The 23,291-nt window shown below is 41.8% G+C and overlaps 1 protein-coding gene across 1 annotated transcript; it reads right to left on the bottom strand.

Moving 5' to 3' along the window:
• Positions 1 to 876: 876 nt before the first annotated feature.
• Positions 877 to 21,494, bottom strand: SLC30A8 (solute carrier family 30 member 8). Its single transcript, XM_033051071.1, has 8 exons — positions 21,163 to 21,494; positions 12,946 to 13,154; positions 8,186 to 8,332; positions 5,143 to 5,296; positions 4,433 to 4,622; positions 3,943 to 4,048; positions 2,244 to 2,378; positions 877 to 1,235 (listed from the first exon to the last, which is right to left on the bottom strand). The coding sequence occupies exons 1-8, from the start codon at positions 21,240 to 21,242 to the stop codon at positions 1,090 to 1,092; spliced, it is 1,167 nt and encodes a 388-aa protein (XP_032906962.1). The 5' UTR covers positions 21,243 to 21,494; the 3' UTR covers positions 877 to 1,089.
• Positions 21,495 to 23,291: the final 1,797 nt, after the last annotated feature.

The following is a 23,291-nucleotide window of genomic DNA, read 5'->3' as shown; positions in this document are numbered from 1 at the left end:
GGAGTGAAGAGCAGTGGTTTGGAGTGTTTTGGTGGAAACACTCAGCTGGCGAAACCATGACTCACATCTTGTTAGGAAACGTGGGAATTAGTTACCTGAAGAAGAGGCATGTCACTTCCCTTTACAATGAACGGCTGTGTGATATGCCAAAGCCTTTTTTTAATTGTCTGATATAACTTCAGGAAGCAATGCCACTGGGTAACACCCCACAGGCCACTCTGAACTGTGACACCAGACAGGATGTTCACAATGAGTCCCAGTTTTTCTTTGCCCTAATTATTTTTTTCATTTTCTAAGAGCACCTGGTCTGTTTTATTGTCATGACTCAGTGGTATCTTGTGACATGGACACAGAAATCCACCTCAAATCTTCTCCCATAACTCATCGTGGTGCAGCACTATTCAAGTTATGGGTTGACAATTCAGAGTACTGCTCATGCCTGGCAAAAAAGACTTTGCCTGAAGGCTACCTGGAAGAATAAATAGGGCTAGCTAAAAAACAAAGAGCTGTTTGTCAAATATGGATGGAATGAACTCTCTTGTGATCCATGGTACATATTTAATATTTCCCTTCATAGGCAGGAAGAGGAGTGTCTGCCAGAAGGCAGGGAAAGCACCGCCACATTCTTCCCCAGATTTCTTCATGCTCTGTGGTAATCTAAATTTTCTCTTTGATCCTGGGTGTTGAATTTGCTAACACCAAACTCACATTTCATTACACCTGTGATAATTTGTCTGTTGGTAATTTGAAGGTTGATTAGTTTGTTGTTACGTGTAATTAGAGACAGGCAATCTAAATATTGCTTAACTGCCAACCTGCTGGTCTAGTCAAGAATAATTTAGATATTTCTCTTGTAATTGAAAGAAACAGCTGATGGACAGGCAGCCTGGCTGATGGCTGGATTTAATACATGTTCTCTCATGGTAGATGACACCAACAAAGAAATGCCCATGCTCTGCTTGCAGTGGCAGGGCTTGTCATGTCAGTTAATTACCATTTGTTGTTAATCAATTACATTCAACCAGCACATACAGTCTCCATTGACCTGTAAGAGGGATGATGGTTATTTGGCATAGCATGCTGCTCCCTTTAATCCCTGGGCTCTTGGCAGAAGACACAGACTGGTTTCTGATCCTCTCCTGATTCAATCTGAATGGTGATGGAGTGGAAGCTGTAGTGCTCAAACAGGGCTTGGGTGACATCTCTCAAAATCTTCTGGCTGTCCATTGTGTCTGCTACAGATAGCAAGCAGAAAGTGATAAAAACACACATTTTGATAATACTTTAAAGAAGTATTGTATACTTCTAATGTAGACATTAATATCTAATATAGATATGCTATACTTCTAAGACAGAAAGTTTTAACAAGAAGTTTGTTTGAGAAGTGTTTCTTGTCCTTTTTATCCTCCTTTCAGGAACCCCCACGTCAGCAAACCTTTGTTCATTCAAATGGGGTTGGAATATGCAACTTTGGCAAGAGTTAAGCTAAGTAATCACCATAGAAATTCAGTTTGGCAGAAGACTGGAGGAAAGCAGAAATATTTAATAAAGATTAGTTTATCCAGTCAGGGAGTAGCAGCAGTGCCAAGTGATTTGGGTGGCTGATAGACCCTCTGTTTTCGAAAACTGGGGACTCTGTATAGAACTTCACCTCTAGCCCTGTCCTTGGCCAAGCACAGCTGGCTTTTTTTTTCTCTTAATACATAAAAATCTGACAGATAGAAAAGAAAATTGACGTAAGTAGTGGACAGTTTGTCAACTGGGATAAGAACTACAATTTAAAATAATATTTTAAAAGATAAACTGGAACTAACTCTAAACTCCATCCATTTTTAAAGATTGTTTTACTGCTGGAGGTACATCAGGAATGCATCTTGGCCCTGTAAGTTTTTCTTGTCGAGATAAACAGTTGTCAAGTTTGACAAAATTATAATAAAAATTCAGTTTGAGTCTAATTCTTTTAATTTGATTTAAATATCTTGTCATTTACTTCATTGCCCCACTGCCTCTGCAGTTTTCAAGTTCTGGGCTAAGTAGAGGTCCCTGTTGTTTAGACAAGGTTTCTGGGAGTAGGATCTGGGAGCTTTATTTGTTATTATTGTTGATTTCATTTTTCCAACAAAATTATGACGATTTTTTTAACAAGCAACAGATATACAGTCAGTTTAATCTGAATCAAGAAAGACTGACCTTTACCTGACAGCAGCTGAATAGTTACTCCCTGCTTACAGAAATTTACTGACCTGTGGCAATGTGAGCAGAGAGAGCAGTTTGATTCATTGTGAGAGACCAAAGATGAAGGTTGTGAACAGATTCCACTTTTTCAACTGCTAAAATTCTTGCTTTTACAGCATCATAAGCAAATCCTTTTGATGTTCCTGAAAAGGAGGAATTGATGGAAAAACAGTATTTTTAAGGAATAAGAATTATGATCAATAGAAGAATCATTTATCATTTAGATGTATGATTTTTATAAAAATATTCAATGCTTTGAAAAGCCCACCTACTTTAGAATCACTGGGTAATATAATCCTATCCCTTGTTTTAAACTTCTCCATGGAAGGCTGAGACTCATGCATGTTTTAGGGGACAGTCTGAATCTGCAGTTTACATAAGGCAGTGAGCTATTTAGTAGATCATGTTGTAGTTTTGCACCAACATCTTTTGTGAGTGCATCTCTATGCCTGTGCGAACAGCATGAACTCATCATGCTCCACTTGGATCAGTAAACTGAAACAGCAGCTCCAGCATCCAATTTCTTTGGAGAAAATTCTGGGCAGAATATTCTACTTAGGAGAAGGAGACTCCCCAGAGAGTTCCCCAGGAGAACAGTGGGCTTGGTGCAGAGGGGAACAGAGCACTGCTGACTTTGGCATGTCAGCACTGCCCACAGAAGCTGGGAGTCACTGCTTTGAGAAAGGGACTCCTGAGTGTCAGGGGTTGCTCCCCCTTCCTGGTAGTTTGATTTTTTTTTTTCCCCTAGTAACCAAGAGATCTGATATTTTGGCAGCTGAAACACAGTCAGTTGCCACACTCTTGTCTGGGTACACTTCTGCATGGAAGTATCTCTATCTCACAATCACTGAAAGCAAACCAGCCCTTGAATGGAACTACTGTAACAGCATCAGATATTTTATTTCTTCAAACAGCAGTAGGTGCAAGTGAAAGACAGAAGAAATAGCCATGCAAGCAGACACACTGAGTAGCCATTCAAACACTGCACTGTTAGAGCTACTTTTCCCTTTAATCCTCATGTCCTCACAGCTGACAAAGAGGGTGCATTATATTATTCAATGTGAGGAAGGCGAAAACATGCATCTGTGACTGCTCAAGTCATTTGGCCTTGCAAATCAAATACTCAGGCCCATAGCTGACAGGATTAAATATTGCTAAGCCTGGCTCTTCTTGCTGCTGCTGTGCTGAGAATTGTCTATTCCCATGCACTGGAATGAGACTGGAAAGCTCCAACAGCTTGCTTTTCTGGACTGATGTAACTAAAAATCTTTTAAACTTCTGTCTCTTGCACTCAGCCTGTTTCACAGACACAGTTCAAAGCACAGTCAAAGCACTTTTTCTTGAGAAAGAAGGGTAAAGGAAATACGAAATGAACAAGGTGAGCAGGCATCCTATGTGCCAAAGGGGTGATAGAAAGAAATGCTACACATATGGCAAACAAAAGCAACTCAGAGCTCATTAGAAAAACAGCAGTACACAGATTTTTACAAAAGCTGGCATATGTGTAAACCTAATGTAATGGTAGAAAACAATTTTGATTAAAATTAGAAGAAGGTTTGAGGTATGATTAGAACCATGAGAATATCAGAAAATGATGCAGAAATGTGCTATTACACTTTTTTCCCCAGCATATATAAGCATTATGGAGAAAGCAACAGAAAAAGAAAATCAAAATATAAGTGTATTGATTCTGGAAACAGGTCCTACCTTCCATTAACACAGTTAAAATATCCCTTAAAATCGTGATGGTAGTTGCCAAGACAAAGGTGGAAAACACAAATGTGCAGATTGGGTCGGCTATTTTGTACTGTGGCTAGAAAAATACGAACACACCACTTTGTTATTTCAATTATTGCTGGTTAGTGTCATTTTTAATTAGTTAGCATGAAAGAATAATAAATTGCATTCATCTAGGACAGAATGAGTGCTGGCCTCCTTTGCCAGTTAGGGAGCTTCACCACAGGGAATGAAGGTGCTACAGATGGAGAAAGGAAGAGGCACCAAAGTATCCAGCTGAAACACCAAGGTTAGACTCAACAGTTATTCCAGTTCCCAAGAGTAACTATAGTTCTCTTTGATACAAATACAGTGTGCATGATTAAGACTGAAGAAATATTTACTTAGTACGTAGTGTCACCACACTGGGAAAATAACAATCATTGATTGCAAGGCAGGCATATGAACTAATAAAACCAACCTTAAAGAAGATGATAAGTGCACTAATCAGCACACTAATACTCTGGAATAGATCTCCAATGGTATGCACAAAGGCTGCCCGAAGGCTGGCATTGCTCAGAGCTGTCTTTTCCAGAGGGGCTGACACGAATTCCCTGGCTTGTGCCCCATGGCTGTGCCCGTGGCCAGTCTGGTGCAGAATCAGGCTTAGTCTGCAAGAGAGGTAAAGCTGCAAATATCAGAGGATGTACTGCATCTCTGAAAGCAGTGAGGTCATACACATCACCACCCCTGTCACTGCTGAAAGCTGAACAGTAAAATCTGACACATTCAGTAGGAATGCAGAGTGCTTGAACAGACAATTCCTAGGTTTTCAGTGATTTGCATAATCAAGAAAGTCTGTGAATGGGGTAATTAATGAGGCCTCATTTTCTATAGAATTCGTGAATATTTTGACACCTAATAAAAAGTGAGATGGAGAGTAATCTTTTCCTGGGGTTTGTAGTTCATAATTTGCTTTCCCAGTGTGGCAGCTAACAGAAAGGAGGAGAGCAACTGCAGCTTTCAATGAGAAGCAGGACCTTTCTTTTTGACCCCTTTCCATGTCCTCATGGAACTCATAAGCACTTAATATTTTTTCAGGCCATTATCTCTCTATAGTTTTTTTAAATTGAATTAGAGCAGCAGGTTCAAGGTTGAAATGTCATAGGAGAGGAGAACAAAATAACTTACAGGATGTTGGTGAGCACGGCACAAGCAGAGGTAATGAGCATCACTGTAGCATCAATATCATAATCTGAGTGTAGCAGCCTCATGCAAGCCAAATATATCAACACACCAGTCACCATCCAGACTATTATCATAGACATCAAAGCTCCCAGAATTTCTAGGAATGAAAAAAAAAAGTGATTTTAACAGTCAGAATAGGAATGCAAAAGAATTTAAGAGGTTGGTGATAATGGTTCCAGGCTTATGAGCTTCATAGCCAGGAGATGCTGCTTGTATGCTGGCAGACTTAAAGCTCACAAAGAATGGGCCAACCTCCTTTCTGATCACAGTAAATCCAGTGGCTATCCAGGGTAGCCTTGTGCATGTGACGGCCTAACTCTCTTCTACCTGCTCCTACTTTTGTTCCTTTCCCAGTGCTAAGTTCATGCAGCATTTTAAGAAATTCGAAAGATGTAAAAGATCATTTGGGGAGTTCTGGGAGGAGCAAAAGGAGTTTGCCTGGCCCTGACTGTGGTGTGAAACCCATAAAGACAAGCAGTCCTCTCCCAGCAAGATTATCTTCATCACAGGAGCAGAAGTTTGAAGGAAGAAGAGAGGCACAGTTCACCCAAATCCACTGTCAGACATAATCTCCTTCCATTAGCCTCCCCTTTTTCTGCACACCTCTCACCACTTCACACTTCAGAAAGACAGTAGCAGCTCCCAACAAAGTCCTGTCAGCAAAACTTATCCTGGAACTCATTCTGCCAATGCCACAAAGTCGTTTTTGTGCCACCAGCTGTGATGAGAACAAAAGAAGTTATTTTTTCCCCAGGGTAGCAAAATTTAATTTTGTCTCTATTGGCTTTGAGTTGGGCTCAAATAAATCCAGTCCCCAAGGCCACCTTTTATTGCAGTGTTATAGGAGAGGTCCAGGGAAGTGCATATGAACGTGCAGCATGCTTTTAATAGGATATGGGACTAGTAATTGCCGTGTGACTTGAATGGGTAAATGAGCACAACTGAGACAATACCACAGAAAATGCAAGCTCACAGTAAGACAGCCAGAAAGCATTTGCCCAGACCTCCACTGACAATCCATTAAAACGGTTTATGATTTTTTATATCATTTTATGGGGATCCTCCCTTTAGCAGGCTGCAAAAGCTTATCAATCAACTGTTTTGCCTAAAACTGGAAAATAATAAATCAAAGTGCACCAACAGGGGAATCTAATTTTGCTTAAAAGTAGAGAGAAGCAAACATAAATCGTACAATTTCTTTTTCACAAGTTGCAGGTTGAACCCCTGCAAACTCGGCCCAGCTGAAGGTGTTGATGTCTGTGCTATCATTGGCATGAAAGCAGCCAAGAGCTCTTGTGAGCACACACATCCACCTGTGTGGATTTATGCATATCTTCCATAACAGAACATGTTAGTGGTCATCTTTACGTATTAATTTTCAATCGACTATCTTGGCAAAAGTTTAGTTAAGCTTACAGTTCAGCAGCACTAAATACTTCACTCTAGATTCTCAGTTACTTTCAGAACTACTAGCACTAGCAAACAATCGTGTAGGATTGTGGGAATCTCTGAGAGCAGCTGAGGAAAATTAAGGTGCAAGAGAGTTTTTGCACCTGAAAATAGTTTGGCTCACACTATCAGTCTTATTTCAATACTGTATTTCTGTGTTTGTGAAAGGGGCTGCACTGCTCTGGCATGGAGGGCACGAGGCATTCAGATGGCTAAACCTGAGCACTGCCACACAGAGTCCTTGCATGACAATATCCATCAGTCTGAGAGAAACAGTGAAGAAAACACCTTCCAGTGTCATGAAGGGCTGCACTTGCAAGATCTTGGTAGTCAGTGAAGAGTGACTTTGCCACCTGACTGCCCTCAGCTACTCTACAAAGGTACCCACCTTCACATTAAACTGAGAATATAGCTGGGAAAATAAGCAAGAAAGAGGATAACAAACATGGAATGCAATTAAATAGCTTCTAACATTTGATGCAAGGCTCTTTCTGCTACCAGGATAAAAAGGGCAATAAAGGATTGGTTTTGAAGTTCTTAATTGCAATGACAAAATAAAAATTATCTAATTCAGACTGAGGATGAAGTTACATGAAGTGGCTGAACCTGCCTACATCAGCAAGAGAGGTCTCTCACTTTCTTTCCCCCAGGATAAGAAATAATAAACATGAAAAGTAATGGTAGATCAGCTGTTGTCAAGTAGTAGTTTACTAAGGCTGCAAAATTCAGCTGTGTGTTGTCTACATAATGCCAACCATGCTTGAGCCATACTGAACCTCCCACTCACCAGCAGCCTGTTTCCAACACAGCTGGTAGAATACACTTTGGGAGCTACAGAGAGACAGGATGAGTATGGCATATGCCTTCCCTGGTATCTCTGCAGCTTCAACCAACCTTGGCCCACAGACATCTGAGTCAGAAGCTATTGAACTTTGCTAGTTACTTAGACTTTACTACTGAGCACCCTTGAAGCACTTATCATCTGAGCCCTTGGTTCAGGTGCACAGGTGTCTAGAGTCATTTGTGGTATACTGACACCTCCATGTGTGGCTTGACACAAGGTGTATGATTTACCTATAGACTTCCAGAGTGGCAACTGGATTTCAAATGGCACAAATCATTTATATATAAGCAACAGAACTGACCCCTGAGACATCCAACGTGAGACTTGCTTTCAGACATAGACAAATTAATTGCCTACCTGTAGGCATTACCTAAGTGTCTAAGCTCCCTCTGCAGACAGTGAACATCAAATTAATGGTGATTGACAAGTTCCCTTCTTCACTGGATGACTGGGAACACATACTGGTTAGCACCAACCCAAGTCTATGGTAAACAAAGATGTGCTTTTAGATAAGAGATGACTCTTTACTTGTTTGAAATTCACTGTCTTACTCCATTTTGTGTCCTGGGAGCATTAGTGCACTGTCTCTAAATGTCTGCAGTTCAGTGTTGGACATCAGCATGCTCTCCAGCCCCTGGCTATGGTAACTTCCCTTTCCCATTCCACATGTTCATAATATGACATGCTTGCTACCTGCTCGGTGCCACCCAAAAGTGAACTGTTTGGTGGGAGGTTTGGAGGCGAGCCACAGTGAGAAGAGGCTGATCAGGAAGCTTGTCAGGTCCACCAGGATGTGTGCTGCATCGCTGACCACTGCCAGGCTCCCGGCAATCTGCCCACCTGCGTGAGACACATCTGGATCACAGCTCTGGTCAGAAGTCTGAGCCAACCAGATCAAACTCTAGACCTGATTTGCTGAGAATCAAAGGGAACACTCTGTTGGAGTCAGTGAGTCAGGGGTCTCTCCAAATTCTTCAGAGAGAAATCAGAGTGCAGGGATTGAATTAAAGCCTTCGGATGGATTGAAGTATATTAAGCCACTCACACATAAAGTAGAGGTATAAGTTTAAGTTTAAGCAAGTGAGTGAGTAAGTTTTAGTATGAGCTCCAGTGCTTTTAGTGAGTGAAAGGTTTCAGATGCCAGAGTACAAGTGTGAGTTCTAGTGAAGGCTGAAAAACATAATAGTGTTTTCAGTGAAGGCTCCAGGAACACAATTTTAGACATAATAGAGCTACAGTAAGAATATTGCTTACATTTTTCAGATAGAACAAGATAGACCATATGCATAGTTTATACATAATGTGGTGTGCTAAGAAACCAGAATTCTGATAGGTTAAGGAGGGGTGGCCTGAGTTTGTGTCTTAGCTTGTTGATTCTATATAAGAACATGTACTGGGGAGAGCTGGTGCTTTTTGCCATTGCCTTTTGCCATTGCTTTTTGCCATTTCTTTTATTATTTTGCTTTTGCTTTTGCTTTTGCTTTGCTTTGCTCACTGCCATCATCAACATCCGAGAAGACGACAGGAGCTGCCCAGCAACATTGGCCCCACTGGGACCTCTGGGAGCAGCTCCTGCTTCTGTCTGGGACTTTATACCAAAACTTAGCATGGACTTTAATGTCTGTGACTGTGCCTTTTAAGACTGATGTGCTTCTGCAGTAAACAACTTTTCAGCAACTATTAGCTGCTTTACTCATTTAAAAAAATAACCTGGCGAAGTTGGTGCCCAGAGCACCGGAGGTCTAACCTCAAAACACTCAATTTTCAGTCATCATACAGAACACCCAAACCTCTTCAAAGTTAATTTCATTTTGTACCTCGTTCATGCAGTGGAAGGTATGAATTAATAGAAATAGATAAACCAAATTTTTTTGTTAGAGAGACACCTAAGAACAGTAAGTGTTGTGATGCACTAGTTCTGTAGTTACATTACTATTGTACTCTTTGACTACTTTAATATCAGATTCGTTTGTGAAAAGCCGTATTAGGAATCATTTCCAGTATCCTCACACTCTCTTTTCACAATATTTTTATGTATGTACAACATTTCAGAGACCTAGCTTATGCGATTAATTTCCTGTTAGTCACAGGAAAATATGCATGTTCTTCCTGCTGCCTGACTGTTTATTTGTCACAGGCAACACTAAAACAGAAATACATGGAAAGATCCCAGTAGAAGAACTGTGATAAGCAATCAACCATTTTAGTGAGGGCATAGAGAAAAACGTTCTGTTCTCAGGACTAATTTTGAATCAGTAATGCATGAATTAATTTTCCTGCTAGAGCTCAAAAAATGTGACTAAATATCATTTTACTCTCTGGGGATTTGGATTTATGTGGATTCTGAAGGAAAAAAACCCCACCAAATTAAAAACATTTTGGGTTATTTTGATTCACATTTCTTTTACTCAGTAAACCAAATATCATTATTTTGCCAATTTCTTCTAACCATGTCTCAGGGCTAAAGGCAAATCCAAATAAACTAAAAGTTTGCTTTAAACTGCCCCAGCTCCTCTGGCTGCAGGAGAAGACAAGGATCCCAGGCAGGACACTGTCCTACCACCACACTACAACAGAGGAATCATTTCATCAAAGTGGAAATGTAGAAGAGTAGACATGTGAAATAATAGAGCCAAAACACCTAGTTTCTGCATTTGGCAATGAATTTCCATTCTTCAGTAATTTAATTAATTTCAGCTCTCTCATTTCTCCTGACCACAACCCATATGAGAATTAATGAATCCTGAAAAACATCATAAAATGCCCCACTCAAATCTCCTGCAGCATACCACTGCCAAAAGGACATGTAGATATCTCTCGTTTCCTTATAGTTGGAGCATTTTCATGCCAGCAGGATCGACTGTCTGTTTAATTTCCTCCTGTTATTTTAGATTAGAATTCTTAACACCATAAGATATTTCAGCACAGAATTTTGCTCAAAGTTACTTCCCGAAAGGGAGAAAACGTGGCTGCAGAATTTAGGGGCATCTCATTCCTTGCAGTAAAATGACAAATTCATCAGAATAAGTATTTGCCAGCTCAAAGTGCAAATGCACAGATACTTTTTGGTCGTGGCACATGTCTTAGACTTTCACTATTTTCAGGGTAACTGTATCTCAAGAGGGAGACAGTTCTGCTTAGCAGGGGGAAGAAAGTTCGTCTGGCAGTGCCCAGATGTTAATAACCCAGGCATCAGGTATCTTTCAGCGCACAAATATGTAGATCATAAGCTGTGGGCAAAACCCCATTGCATTTTATATATCCTATTTCCATGTTTAGTGGGACAGCATCTCAGAAGCTTGCTGCTAGCCTAGTGTCTCTGAAAAATGTTTGCAAATTTTTATTTTATGTATTGCTGGCATAACTAATGCCTTGGGTTAATTTCAGAGATCTCAATCTGCTTAACTTAGCAACTTGTCTCTCTGATCAAGTTTTTATGTTCTGCTCTGACATGAGACCACATGCAGAGTTTGTCTTTCCTTCTTCTGCCCGAGTGGAAGTGCTTTGGAATCCACATTTGGTCGTTAACCACCAAAAATCATTGGAAAGCACTTTCATATCTGGGCTCCACACTGGGAAGTATTGATCTGACTGACATCTCCAGATCTATGGAGATTGTGATGGATCTTCCTTAGAAGAACAGAAGATAATTGTCTTTCAAAGAGAGCTGGTGGTGTACCAGGCTCAACCAGCAGCGCCCCATTTGGGAGAGCAGTAATGGCCAGCACAGATGGTTTGAGAAAAAATATAGAAAGATCTAGGCATTGAAAGAAGTACAACTTTTAAACCTCTCTGGAAGTGATGCAGCTTTGTTTCTTCTGTTTAGCAGACTAACGCCCACAGAAGCTGTTTGCCCTTAGAGGGCAAGGAGGGGAGGGGAAGATATTCTTGATCTTCAGGAGTAAAATAAGTGCTGTAGTTATAGGCTTTTACAGCTTTTTATCAATACTCCCAACAAGTGGCCTCTAAGACTTACTATTCCCTATAATGCATGTTTATAGCTTAATAGACCACAAGCAGTAGAAATTGTCAGTCACTCAATGGTCAATCATCAGGCACAGCAGTCTTGCCTAATGATTAAAAAAATTAAATGTATGGTTCATAATTACAAAAATCTCCACAGAGAGCTGTCTGTAACTGCAGTTAATAACTGGTTTGTCAAAGTTTAATGGTCTGAAGCAAAATGGTCTTCAAGCCTGTTACTTAAGCTGTCACTGCAAAAAAAGCTGCATGATTCATTAAGCAAAACGAAACATTTAGTTAACATATCATCTGTCCTTCCAATTATCCTCTAGCACAGCCGCTTTCACCAAACTTAAGCCTACTGATTATATGGTTTTGTTAATAATGCATTACTTCTGGCGCTGGAAATTACTGCATGGGGATTAGCAGCAGTTTTCATGGGGGAAATGCACGTGACCTTCAAGCAAGAGGGCTTCATGCAGAGGGAGCACGTGGGAGGGAAGAGCTGGGGAAGACCCTGCTGGGTTTGGCAGCCAGAGGAGAAGGCAGAAATGCAGCAACTCTTTCAGTGCCTCCACTTCTCACTTGCAGAAAAGACAAAGCCTTTCTGTTTCTTTTTCATGGGGCTCCAGAGATGTCTGAGCTGGGAAAATATGGGTTTCAGAGGCCTTCCTGGCTGATTTTTGTTACATCAGCTGGAACACACATGGCAAAAGTCTGTGGGATTCCTCATGCCTTCCCTTACCTCTGCTCACTGCAGAGAAGGGCAAATCAAAGAGCCAGGAACTATCAGGTGGATATAAATACCACAGACTCCATGGAGAGAGCAGAGCAGGGAGACAAAATGAACGCCAATGCTGTATGAGCAAGCCAAATACTTACATTGGATATTGTGGGGTGGGTCCAGAAGTGAAAGCTAATTAGGTAGGGGAATAATCTTCCATTGATCCAGAGACATGCCAGCAGGCCAATTTAAAAGATAAACGTGCCCTGATATAAATACATTGACTTAACTGTAGAAAAACAGATGGCAAATCTGGCCCTGGATTTCCTTGGATTTTGAAAAGACTTTTGCATTTATTTTCAGATCCTGCTGCTAGCAGCCTCCATCAGTGCTGAGGTCTCACTGGCCTGGATAAATATGTAAAATCTTTTAATCTTTTAAAAAGAAAGTAACTGAATTTATTAGAAATCTTTCATGATTCCAAGACATGCATCTGTCAAGCTTTAAGACCTGGAAGAACAGTTCAGACCATAAACTGATCTTTGTATTCCTATCCATTTGCAAAACTTAAATGAATAAATGAAAATATTTCGATAACTTCACTTAAACCCTCTCCTCCCTCCAATTCTTTTTAATGGCTGGGGACAAAGGAGAGTTATTTAACGCCAGGTGGGTTCACCCTTGCCACCATGGTCCCTGCAGTCAGAGTGCACACTGAAGGCAAGAATGTGGCTGTGCTGGGCACCAGACTGGGCTCTTTTTGAACACACATACTCCCCTGTTATCTCAGCAATCATGAAGAAGGTGCAAATTACTGATGCTATGCAGAGCTTCCTCCTGGCTTGATGCTGCTCCCTCTTTCTGTTCTCATAAAGCTGAGAGTAGCTGTGACAGTGATACGCTGGATTAGCTCCTGTAACTTCTGCTTCCTGCTGCTGCCTCTCTTCATTTGAATTCTTCTGAAGCCAGCTCATCCTTTGGGATAGAAAGAAATAGAAGGTTAAAAAAGAAAAACCTTGGTTATTCAGGCGTCTAGCCCTGCAGCCCCAGAAACGATGTAATTAATGCCTTCAAAGGATAAAAGCAGCATTGGGAACAGCAGAGCAGGTCATAGAAGAGGCTTGCTCACACAAGCAAGGCTCTGTGGGAGGGAGCTGCACATGAAATGAGTGTTCTGGCTGTGTTTCCCAGCTCTTTGGGCTCTCCTACATCATTTAGCAGTTTATGAAGCACAGGGTGGCTTTCTTAGGCTGTATATCTCATGCACACCATAGGACTTTGAAAAAATTGTACTTCATGCAAATAGCTACCAAGTTCAGCATAACATGGAGAAAATTCTACTAAAAAATTCAGGATTTTATTCCCAACAGCTTTGTCAGAAAGGCTAGTCAAAAAACACCCCAAACTTTTTTTCTTAAATATAATTGGCTAAAGACATTTCTCTCCTCTCTTTGCACACAGAACTATTTTATCTCAAATTTCCACATATGTACAAATTCTACCAATATTCCAGCAGAGCCTGAACATAGAAAATATTAGCCAAAAAATCTCAAAGGTATTAAAAAAAATCAAAGAAGTCAGTTCTCCATAGTACATATGACCCATAGTGCATGTAGAACACTTTGTGCCACTGATTTCATGGTAAGGTGAGAAGTCCAGCAGCAGTGGCTCTTTGAGCATTGCTCCATCACCAAGTGATCTCTCAGCCAAGTCTGCTCTGCCACAAAACCTCAGTGTTGTGCCTCTCAGGGCTCCTGCACAGGACACATGGGGTGGGGGTGGAGAGATCTGGGGCCAAGCTCACTGCAGGGCAGCTGTGGGAGCTCCTGGATGACCACCACGTCTGGAGCTCTCTGTAGAGCAACCAAGAGAGTCCCCTGGGTGGCCCCAAGGTGGTTTGTTTAGCAAGGGTGTTCCCTTCTCCTTATCTCTCAACAGAAAAGAGCCCAAACTGTAAAACAAACCGCCTCAAAACCCCCTCCCAGGGGGACTGAAAACCATTCTGTCTCTCCCAATACAACACCTTTTGCCAGAGCTACTCCTAATGTGATGAGTGCACTGAGATTGTGGCACCAGAAGATGAATTTTGCCAAGATGCACACACACAGCATCCCTATAACCACATGTTGCAGTATTTGAGGTCTATGTGTGCAGCGGCTACCCAGGAACACAACAGACAATAAACTCTGCTGGTTTTTTTCTGAAATTAGCCTGGGGGCAGGATGTGGGACTGGGCTTAGTTGCCCTAGTAATAACAGTGGCTTTTCCCCATTTTGACTTCAGGCTTTCCTCTGGGACTAGGAAGTATTGTTTCTACAGCTGAGTGAAGGAAACATGTGCTCCAGGAATCCTGGTGACTTTCTATAGTGTTTCTAGTGTTTATAGAAGCATCAAGATTCCTAAAATCTCACTGGAAAGAAATCAGCTGGTGGCTGGCAAACTGCAGTAGTCAATGTCCAGAAAAAAAACTGTACTGAAATCACAAGCTTTTTCCAGCTGGTTTTTTTGGGGCAGCCTGAGGGGGTTGCAGCTGCTCAGCAGGTTTGAAGCCCTTCCAGATGCCCCACACTGGTGGGCAAGAGGCAAAGGCACCTGCAGAGCTGATGCCTCCGCCTTTTATGTTCATCAACATCACAGAGTACTGGCAAAAGAAGAGCTGACCCACCTTGGCAGCCAAGCCCTGCGACTGCACATAATCAATGTGGATTTGGTTCTGTAAATATTATTGAGATGTTCCAAGGATGTGACATTCCCCTGAGTCAGCCTGTTTGCAGCCAGGTTAGCATGTGGTCTCTGTTTGCTCAGTGACTGATTCCCCCTGTACGTGAGGAGCTTGTGTGAAAGAGCAACTGGTCAGATTTAATGCCTGATGCTTGGAGACAGCGAGTTTTCTTAGTCCTTTTGTCAGCATTTTCCTTTATTTTCCTCACAACAAATAAATAAATAGGAGTTGGACTGTCTAGGGAATGGGCTGCCCATCTGGCAGCTGGGGTCCCCACCAGCCAGTCCTTTAGTTTTACATTTATCGGGTTCCTCATGTGCACTGTGTCGTTTTTGTACAATATTTTACTGATGAATTAGACACAGAAGGTACCACAAATTAATTCCTTCCAGATGGCTGAATAAAATGCTGTACTTCTCTCACTCTTCCCTGGAGATCAGGGCAGGCAAGATTTTCTTTCTCATGATCTCTCTCTGGAGTTAACTTCCAATGCTTTTCTATAGTTTGCATGTAAAATTAATTCCCCCTTTCCTCAATTTTCATCAGCTGGCATTGAACATTAAAATCATCTTAATGACATGAGTCATGATCAGCTCAACAGCCTCTCAGGCAGGAATGCCAAAATTACTGCTGCACATTCTGAGCCACCAAGTCCTTTCCTTGCTGTTAACAAAATAGGTCGCTCTGTGATCTCACTCTCTTTTGTTTTTTGTCTTTCAGTCTCTCTGTCAACTAACAAAGCTTCAGGGCATCACTGAGGGGCAGGAAAGCACTGTCCACAGATCTTGCTGGACAGATGCAAAAGCAAACAGAGACAGCATAAACCCACAAATGTCACATTTTTCTGTCTAAAGGGCACCTAAGTAAAAGTGCCCCAGTTGCCAGAGGTGGTGAGCATTCACTGCTCCCTTTGAACTTGCAGAACAGCATCTGGCCCGATGAGTTGGGAAAACTCCTGCCAGTTCCTGCACATAACCATTATTTTTCTTTTTCAAAAGCTGCCTGCCACTAATTAAAAGAATCTAAGAATCTAAGAGGCAGTTTTATAAAAGTGTGAATCAAAAGCTTAAGGTGCAAAGATCAGCTTTGTTAGACCAGAAACAGCTTCATGGTGTTTTACAGCAAGATGTAGCCTTTGAGCATCAGGTCTCTGTGCTGGCATATTGCAGAGTCACAGATTAAAAAATAATCTTTTCTCCACTTCAAATTCTCTTTTCTTTGTAAAAAAGATAGTCAGGGGAATGTCACTGAAAGGCTCCTACTGAGTCATGCCCGGAAGGGGGAAGCAGAAAATATTAATACATATTGCAGTTTTCACACAAATCATTAGCAAGAGCTTTTTATTACAACTTCCTTTCTGTTTATTTTCACTTGATCTGCTGGGTGCCTTGATCTGCAGGCTTATGGGAATAATTGCTGTCCTCCTAGACCATTATGAGTTCCCCAGTCAAAAGAGGAAAATGTGGAATCACTGCACTTTCCACAGGAGATCATCTCCTTCATGAGGGAAAATAGTAATTTTCTAGTGCCTGAAAGGATAATGAAACTGCCTTCAGAGAAAAATTTATCAAAGCCAAAGTCACTTCCCTTATGCTGGCACCATTCTGATTTCAATTGATGTACCAATCTTGAATATTTTCAAGGTATTTAAGACCCTGTTAATAACCTGGCCGTCCAGTTTCTCCTTTTCCTTACTGTGGGCACAAAGTAAAGGCAAATATTTATATACTTACAAATATTTAGATGTCTAGTAGATAGGAATTCATGCCCTAGTTATCTTATTTGGCCTCATTTTGAGGGCCTGGCCCTGTATGCTTAAATGTATTGTCAAAAGTTTTCCTTCCAGATAAAACTATAACAATAGCTGCCTGGAGACAGACCAGAGGTGCATGTAGCCCAATATCCAAATTCTGTCATGAGCATGAAGGAATACATAAGGTCAAAGTACCAAAGAGGAACATTCCCAGAGAGTTACTGCTCCCCAGTTCTGAACCAGAGCTCCTGTCCAACATCTCTACAGATCTGTGTTGCACATACCCAGCTGACTTGAAAGCATTGAGTTCCACAATGTAATTATGATGTGTGTAAAAATAATGTGTCTTTTGTCACTCTGGAGCTGTCTGCCTGCTATTTTAATTAGTTCTTATACCATTAGAAATAATGAGTGACTATTCCCTGTTTACCTGCCTCACATCATTCATGATTTTTTGTATCATTGTTACACCTCTGAACCATCAATTTTCTGAGCTGATGCCCTGGCTATTTAATTTCTGTTTCATATCACTTACTACCTTGGTTCTAATTTTCTTTCTGAGATGAAGTGAGCAAATCTGAATTGGGTGTAATGGAGATGGCACATGTCCAGTCCTGGGCAGACACAGCCCTTTCTGCAGGGTCCTAGTGTCACCTGCAGGGGGGCAAAGGCAGTGGCATTGGGTTTGCTGTAAAATACTGTGCGCTGCTGGGCCAGCAGGCAAGCCAGTACAAAGGAGACAACCACAGGGCCCTCAGCTAAAACAGTCCAGAACTCACAAGAAGCACCTATCATCTTCCTGAGCATTGATTCTGTAAAGGATAAGGAGTGGTGGAAAGCCTTTATTTGATGAGAACTCTTTGATCTCATAAGAGCATTCATATCACCTGCGGGAAGGGAGAAAAAGAAGAAAACGTTCCTTATGTGCTTGCTATACAAAATCACTCTTCACCTGAAGAAATCATCCCCCAGGTTCACTTCAAACTTTTTGCCTGCTGGTATGAGCCTGGCAGACAGGAACCAATTAGGAGTCTAAGGCCTATAGATGGGAATATCTACAGGTAAATGCCCTGTGTTAAAAAGTTTTGCATGAAGACAAACCCTAACATTTTCACGCAAGTTTCCTGCTTTCAGCATTGCCCACCCCTGGGTTTTTTCCCTGCCTTGTCTCTTGTCTCAGAGACAAAATAAAAACCAAAACTTTGAGACTTAAAGCCTTGAGTTTCACTTGTGTGATGGTATCCAAAATCCCACTACAAAGACAGATAAAGAACATAATAAGAAATTCATGCTGGATCCAAAATCTAGCTCATAGCATAGCTGGCACAATCAGATGCAAATCTACTCATTTATGAAGTGGGATATTTAATATTTCTGGTCAATATTACAGTGATCTGTTGCCAGCAAGAAATAAAATACTCTGGCCTGTCTTCATTCATGGAAACTTAAGTAATTTGGTCAAGCCATAACCTAGACCATGATAAAAGGTTATCTAGATCGCTATATAGGTGATCTCAAATAGAAAAAAATAGAATACAATTGATTAGTCATTAGAAGAACTTATTCTCTTTTAATACCACCACTGACTGTGAAAAGACCATACGAAACTGTCTTAGAGACCTAGTTAAGACCAAATTTAAAGATACATGATGTATGACTTTTGGACAACATGTTTTGCATGAAGCAGGAGGTTCTGAGTGCTCAGCTTCAGACCCTGTAACCATTATGGTTCATGAACTCCCTCAGGTCTGGTGGGAAGTGGTGTCCTGTCCTGAGACCCACCCTGTGCAATCCTCTGCTACCTGGAGGCAGAAATGTAGGGATATCCTGATCATGCTGGCAGATTATGTCAACCTGAGGTGCAGCTGACAGACTGGAGGCCAAGGCTACCATGAGGAGCCTGGAGGAAGAGCTCAACAGGAGCCATCTGATTTCACAAGAACAAATGTAAAGTCCTGCACCTGGGACAGACATTTATGAGACCACATCTACAATACTGTGTCCAGCTTTGGGTCCTTAGCACAGGAAGGATCAGTAAATCAGTGCAGGTTCAGTAGAGGGTGATCAGGATGATTAAAGGCTGGAGCACTTCTGTGAGGATTGGACTTTTTGTGAGCACCTAGATGCAACCTGCCAATATTCTCGAGGAGGCTATTGAGAAGATGGAGCTTTATTGCTCTGCATGGAGGAAGGATGAGGTCATTGGTCATAAATTGAAACAAGCTCTGATTGAATATAAGATTGTGAAGTTAATTGTTGGAGCACATTGCTCAGAAAGGTTGAAGGGTTTCAAAATTAGATTGGAGACAACTCTGAGCAACATTATTCAATCTCTTGGTTGGACCACAGACATTCTTAAGGTCCCTCCCAATGTGAATTGTCCTATAAACCTACAACTGGTCTGACTTTCCAAGGGCTCAGTTGAAGCCCACCCCTTTTTGAGCATTTCAAGTTTGACATGGGAAGCCTTACTGCATACAAACCCCCTAGAGACTACAGGCAGGTATGGCATGTGCAAAACACTCTCCTCCATGACCCTGAGTGCAGGGAAAGGGGTCACCTTTCGGGCTTCCTACTCACACGGTCAAGACAAAACTAGTTTTGTTCCCTGTGTATTGTAATGATCTCATTTATTAAAAAGAAAGCGGCTGAGGGATGGCAAGGAAATGGCAATCTGTGTAAATAAATTCTGTCTAAGGCATTACAGCTGCTCATTAACGCTACACATGGGGACAGAAAAATGTAGTAATTTATACCAAAGGCTAATATGAGCTTATTGCTACCATTGGCTTGAGGCAGCTGCTCTGTGATCCCAGGCCCAGAGGGCTGAATCTCCTCGCGGGCTGGCTGTAGCCCAGGGGCTGGCACCCCAGGCTGCTGGGTGCAACGGGAAGCAGGGCAAGGGCTTCCCCTGTGCTACCAGCTCTTTCCAACAGGAGGGAGACTCTGGCTCTCAGCCCCCATTTCTGGTTATTTCTGGAACACAGTAATTAAATTGTGCAGTTAATCATATTTCATCTGGCAGAAAAAGCAAAATGGAGCTGCAGCACAAAAGTCATATGGCTGGGTGACAAGTCTTCTTCATTTTGGAAAGCTGTGCTACCACCTCCATCGTTCAGCCACCACAGGACCACCAGTGTAGAGCCCTCCTGGGACCAGCCCTCCAGCTCAGGGGCTATTGCATGTAGCTGCAGCATCAGCCCAACAATTTCAATTGCTGCAGGAATTCAATCCTAAATTAAGAAATATTTATCAGAAAAAAATGACTCCAGAAGGTGTGTCAGCTCTCAGATGAAAGGATCAGCAGCCAGGGATTCTTGGTCCCAGTGTGCATCCTGCCCTTTTACTTAACAGGGATACTCCCCATTACCAGTGATCCAGGGAAAAAATGCTTCCTCACAAGGATGCCTAACAACCGTCCCTGTCTCAGGGGACCATATAATGAGTTTGCCCAGAGTTGTCCTTTGTGTCCAGAGGTTGCAAGGGGCCAAAGGACCTCAATCACTGAAGCTGTGCCCACAAAATTGCGAAAAAACCCACTGAGTATCTTCAATAACTAAAATGAACTGCAGAACTATATAGGATCTGTTTGAAATATAAATATTACCACAGAAGTCATTTTGGACAGTGCCATCTATATTTATGGAGCCATGTAATAATATTTAAATAATAACCCAGACGTTCAAATGACTAAAATACGATGGCACTGACCCCAGTATAAGAACATGAAGAGACAGATTTCCATTTGAACTGACAGTGTTTACGCCAAGTTTCTGTCCCACATGTTTTAAGAGAGCCAAGCAATAAATAACATGAAAACCAATGAGATAATGGAAATGTCAAGAGGTGCTAAGCTGTAACTGAGCAGCTACGTTCTTCTAAAAATACTTGCTAGTCTGAGTCAAGAGGAAGAATGAAAAAAAGTTAAACTGCAAAACTATTTTGTGATAGACACTTACACTCATTTTTTAACCCCATCTACAGTATTTCATGTTTTTGGAGGATCTTTTCCTCACTCACAGGACTTCTGGCACACAAGAGGTACATTAACTCTAAGTCCCACAGACTATCCACAACAATAAAGCATCACCTTTCTTTCAAACAAAATGGATAATTTAGACATTCAAGCATGAAGGAGCCTTGAGCCAAGCATGGTGTCAATAGCACAATTATAATTCAGCCTAAAATTGCAGCATAATCCATAAGGTTTTGCATCCTACAATAAATCTACTAAGCTTATAAAATACATGGCAAGAGACACTTGCTTCAACAGTAGATTGGTTCAATCCATCACAGACACAGACACATCAGACTGTTGTCTAGTAAATGCTTCAAATATCTAATAAGAAAGTTTGGGAAAGAAAAAGTTGAACAAAACATTTTGAAAGTAGCAAAATTTATGCACGGTGAAACTTTTCAGACTGACTCCTGCAGCAAGTTGGCAGATTGGTGATCTCATATTGCTCTGACACAGAAATGTCAGTGAAGGAAACAAAGAGTTGTGTTACCTGTCTAGGGCCAGGGAGTACTTCTTCGTGTCCCTCTCGCTCACAAGACAAGCTCTTTCAAGACCCTTTTCAGTAGCCATGAAGAAAGTCAATGGGGTTTTGCTTGGTTTTGCCCTTTAAACTCTCTTTTCTCTGTCTGAAGCGATATGAGCAGAAATTTCCTCTCGACATATGCAGCAGTCTCTGCCAAATATTTTAAAATGAAAATGTTTTAATAATCTTCCCAATAAACCCAAGAGAAACGGCAAGAGAAAGCTTCTTTCCTGGTGCTGGTGGCGTCACTACCATGCCAACCAGTGACTTGCTGAGCATGTCAGATTGCAGATTTGGGCCTCCCTCCCTGTTTTTCTTTTTTTCCCTTCCATGTTTGATGCTGGATCTGCTCTTTGGTCACGCAGGGGGTGCATGCTCTGCCAGGCACAGGCCCAGGGTCCAGCACAGTGGAGAGGAGCTCACATGGATGCACTGAAAAAGAGAAGCAAGGTCATTAAAACAACCTGATTTGCCTGGAAACAGTCAAGCCCCTGTTTGCATTTCTGCATGGCTTGGGAGGAAAGTAAACCTCCCTCACTCCAGCTCTGTGCAAGCCTTTTAATCTAAGCAATCATTCTAAGTTCTTCCCCTGGCATATTGTCTCCTAATGGTTTGAATCAGAGGAGGCTGCTTATGATTGCCATTTGCAGCACAGGTTATTGAAATCTTCATTTCAGCAGGAGGGACTGCAGGTTGTTACTTGTGCTTTTTTCAGTTTATTAGCTCTGCTGCCAGCCACAGTCCCTGGAGGGGAGGAGAAGCCCTCCAGCCTCACCTCTCTCACAGCCTGACCTCAGACATTTGCTTCAGCACTAATGGGAAATCTTGCACCGGTGCTGGCTGTGTTTTACCAAACCATTGGCAGAAGCAGACTGTGAGTGAGAGCCCTACCTGTGCACTGCCTTTGTGGGAGAGATCAGAACAGGGCAGTGGTGGGGCTGCACTTAAATTGTGCAGTACTCTAATATGAATATAAGCTGGGATTGCCCCTTCCTTCGCTCAGCTCTCAGAGCACATACTCTGTCTGAAATTCGTGGGGACAGGTGGTACATTTGTACATATAAATGCAAACAATTTGGCTTATGCCAACAGAGATCCACATGTTCTCTCCCACATGTCAGCTCTGCAAACATTTCCCTGGAAACTGTGAGCCAAGGAGCTGACTGTATCTCAGGCATTTTTCTGAACAGCCACAGCAGAAATGCGTGTTTTTTCCACAATGTGCTGCCCATCTTTGCTGCTCTAATGCCCTTTCCCTGAGAGCCTTTTCTCAGGTTCTTATACCAAATTATGCACCCTTATTAGGTGGAAGGGATTGATTCTATGACTCATTCCTGGAACTTCCTGTCTTCTTCTGAACTGTAAAAGGTTGCTCTTTAATGTTTTTTAAAGTTGCTGCCACTTACTAGACCTGAAAATGTGGTTGTCCAGCAAGGCTGGTTTGAGAAGAGACTCAGGTCCAAGGATATGTTTATGGACACAGGGCATTTGCAGAAATCTTACAAAACAGAAATGCCACATTTCTTGTGACCCCAGAAATGCCCTAAGGAGCAATTTTATTCTGCTGCCAAGAGGGAGTGAGGGAGGAAAACGAAGATGGCCTCTCCAACTGTGCACCCTGGAACCTGACACAGGCTTGTAATCCACACCCAGTGAGAGAGTCTTCTGTCTCCCCATCCCATAAATATCACCATTATTGCAGTGTCTCTGTAAGCATCTCAACTAATCTTTCCTTCAGAAATTACCAAAGAGCAACATCCTGTTGCAGACTCGGGATATCAGAAAAATAAACCTGACCCGGAACCTGATTTACAGGGGATCTCAGCTTTTCTAGGGTGCTAAGCCAAAGTATCAGGTCTAAGCATGTTCAATTTAAGGAAAATTTAAAATCCACCTCAGAAGATTACAGGTAAAGCCAGTTTCTGTTTCGAGTCACTGTAGGCATGTAACTTCTGTTAGTGAGATGGATGAGTTTCCATCATTTTGCAAAAGGATCTTGAGCCTCAGGTGCATACCAGCAAAACGAAGCCATAGATCATTCACAGCATTTAATCTAAACTTCTGTTTTGTGTTTATTATTGTCAGTGCTGATGGTT

The sequence above is a fragment of the Catharus ustulatus genome, chromosome 1, assembly GCF_009819885.2.
Source record: "Catharus ustulatus isolate bCatUst1 chromosome 1, bCatUst1.pri.v2, whole genome shotgun sequence".
Classification (NCBI taxonomy): domain Eukaryota; kingdom Metazoa; phylum Chordata; class Aves; order Passeriformes; family Turdidae; genus Catharus; species Catharus ustulatus.
Note: the sequence above shows the minus strand (reverse complement) of the source record. Positions and strands in the feature narration are given on the sequence as shown.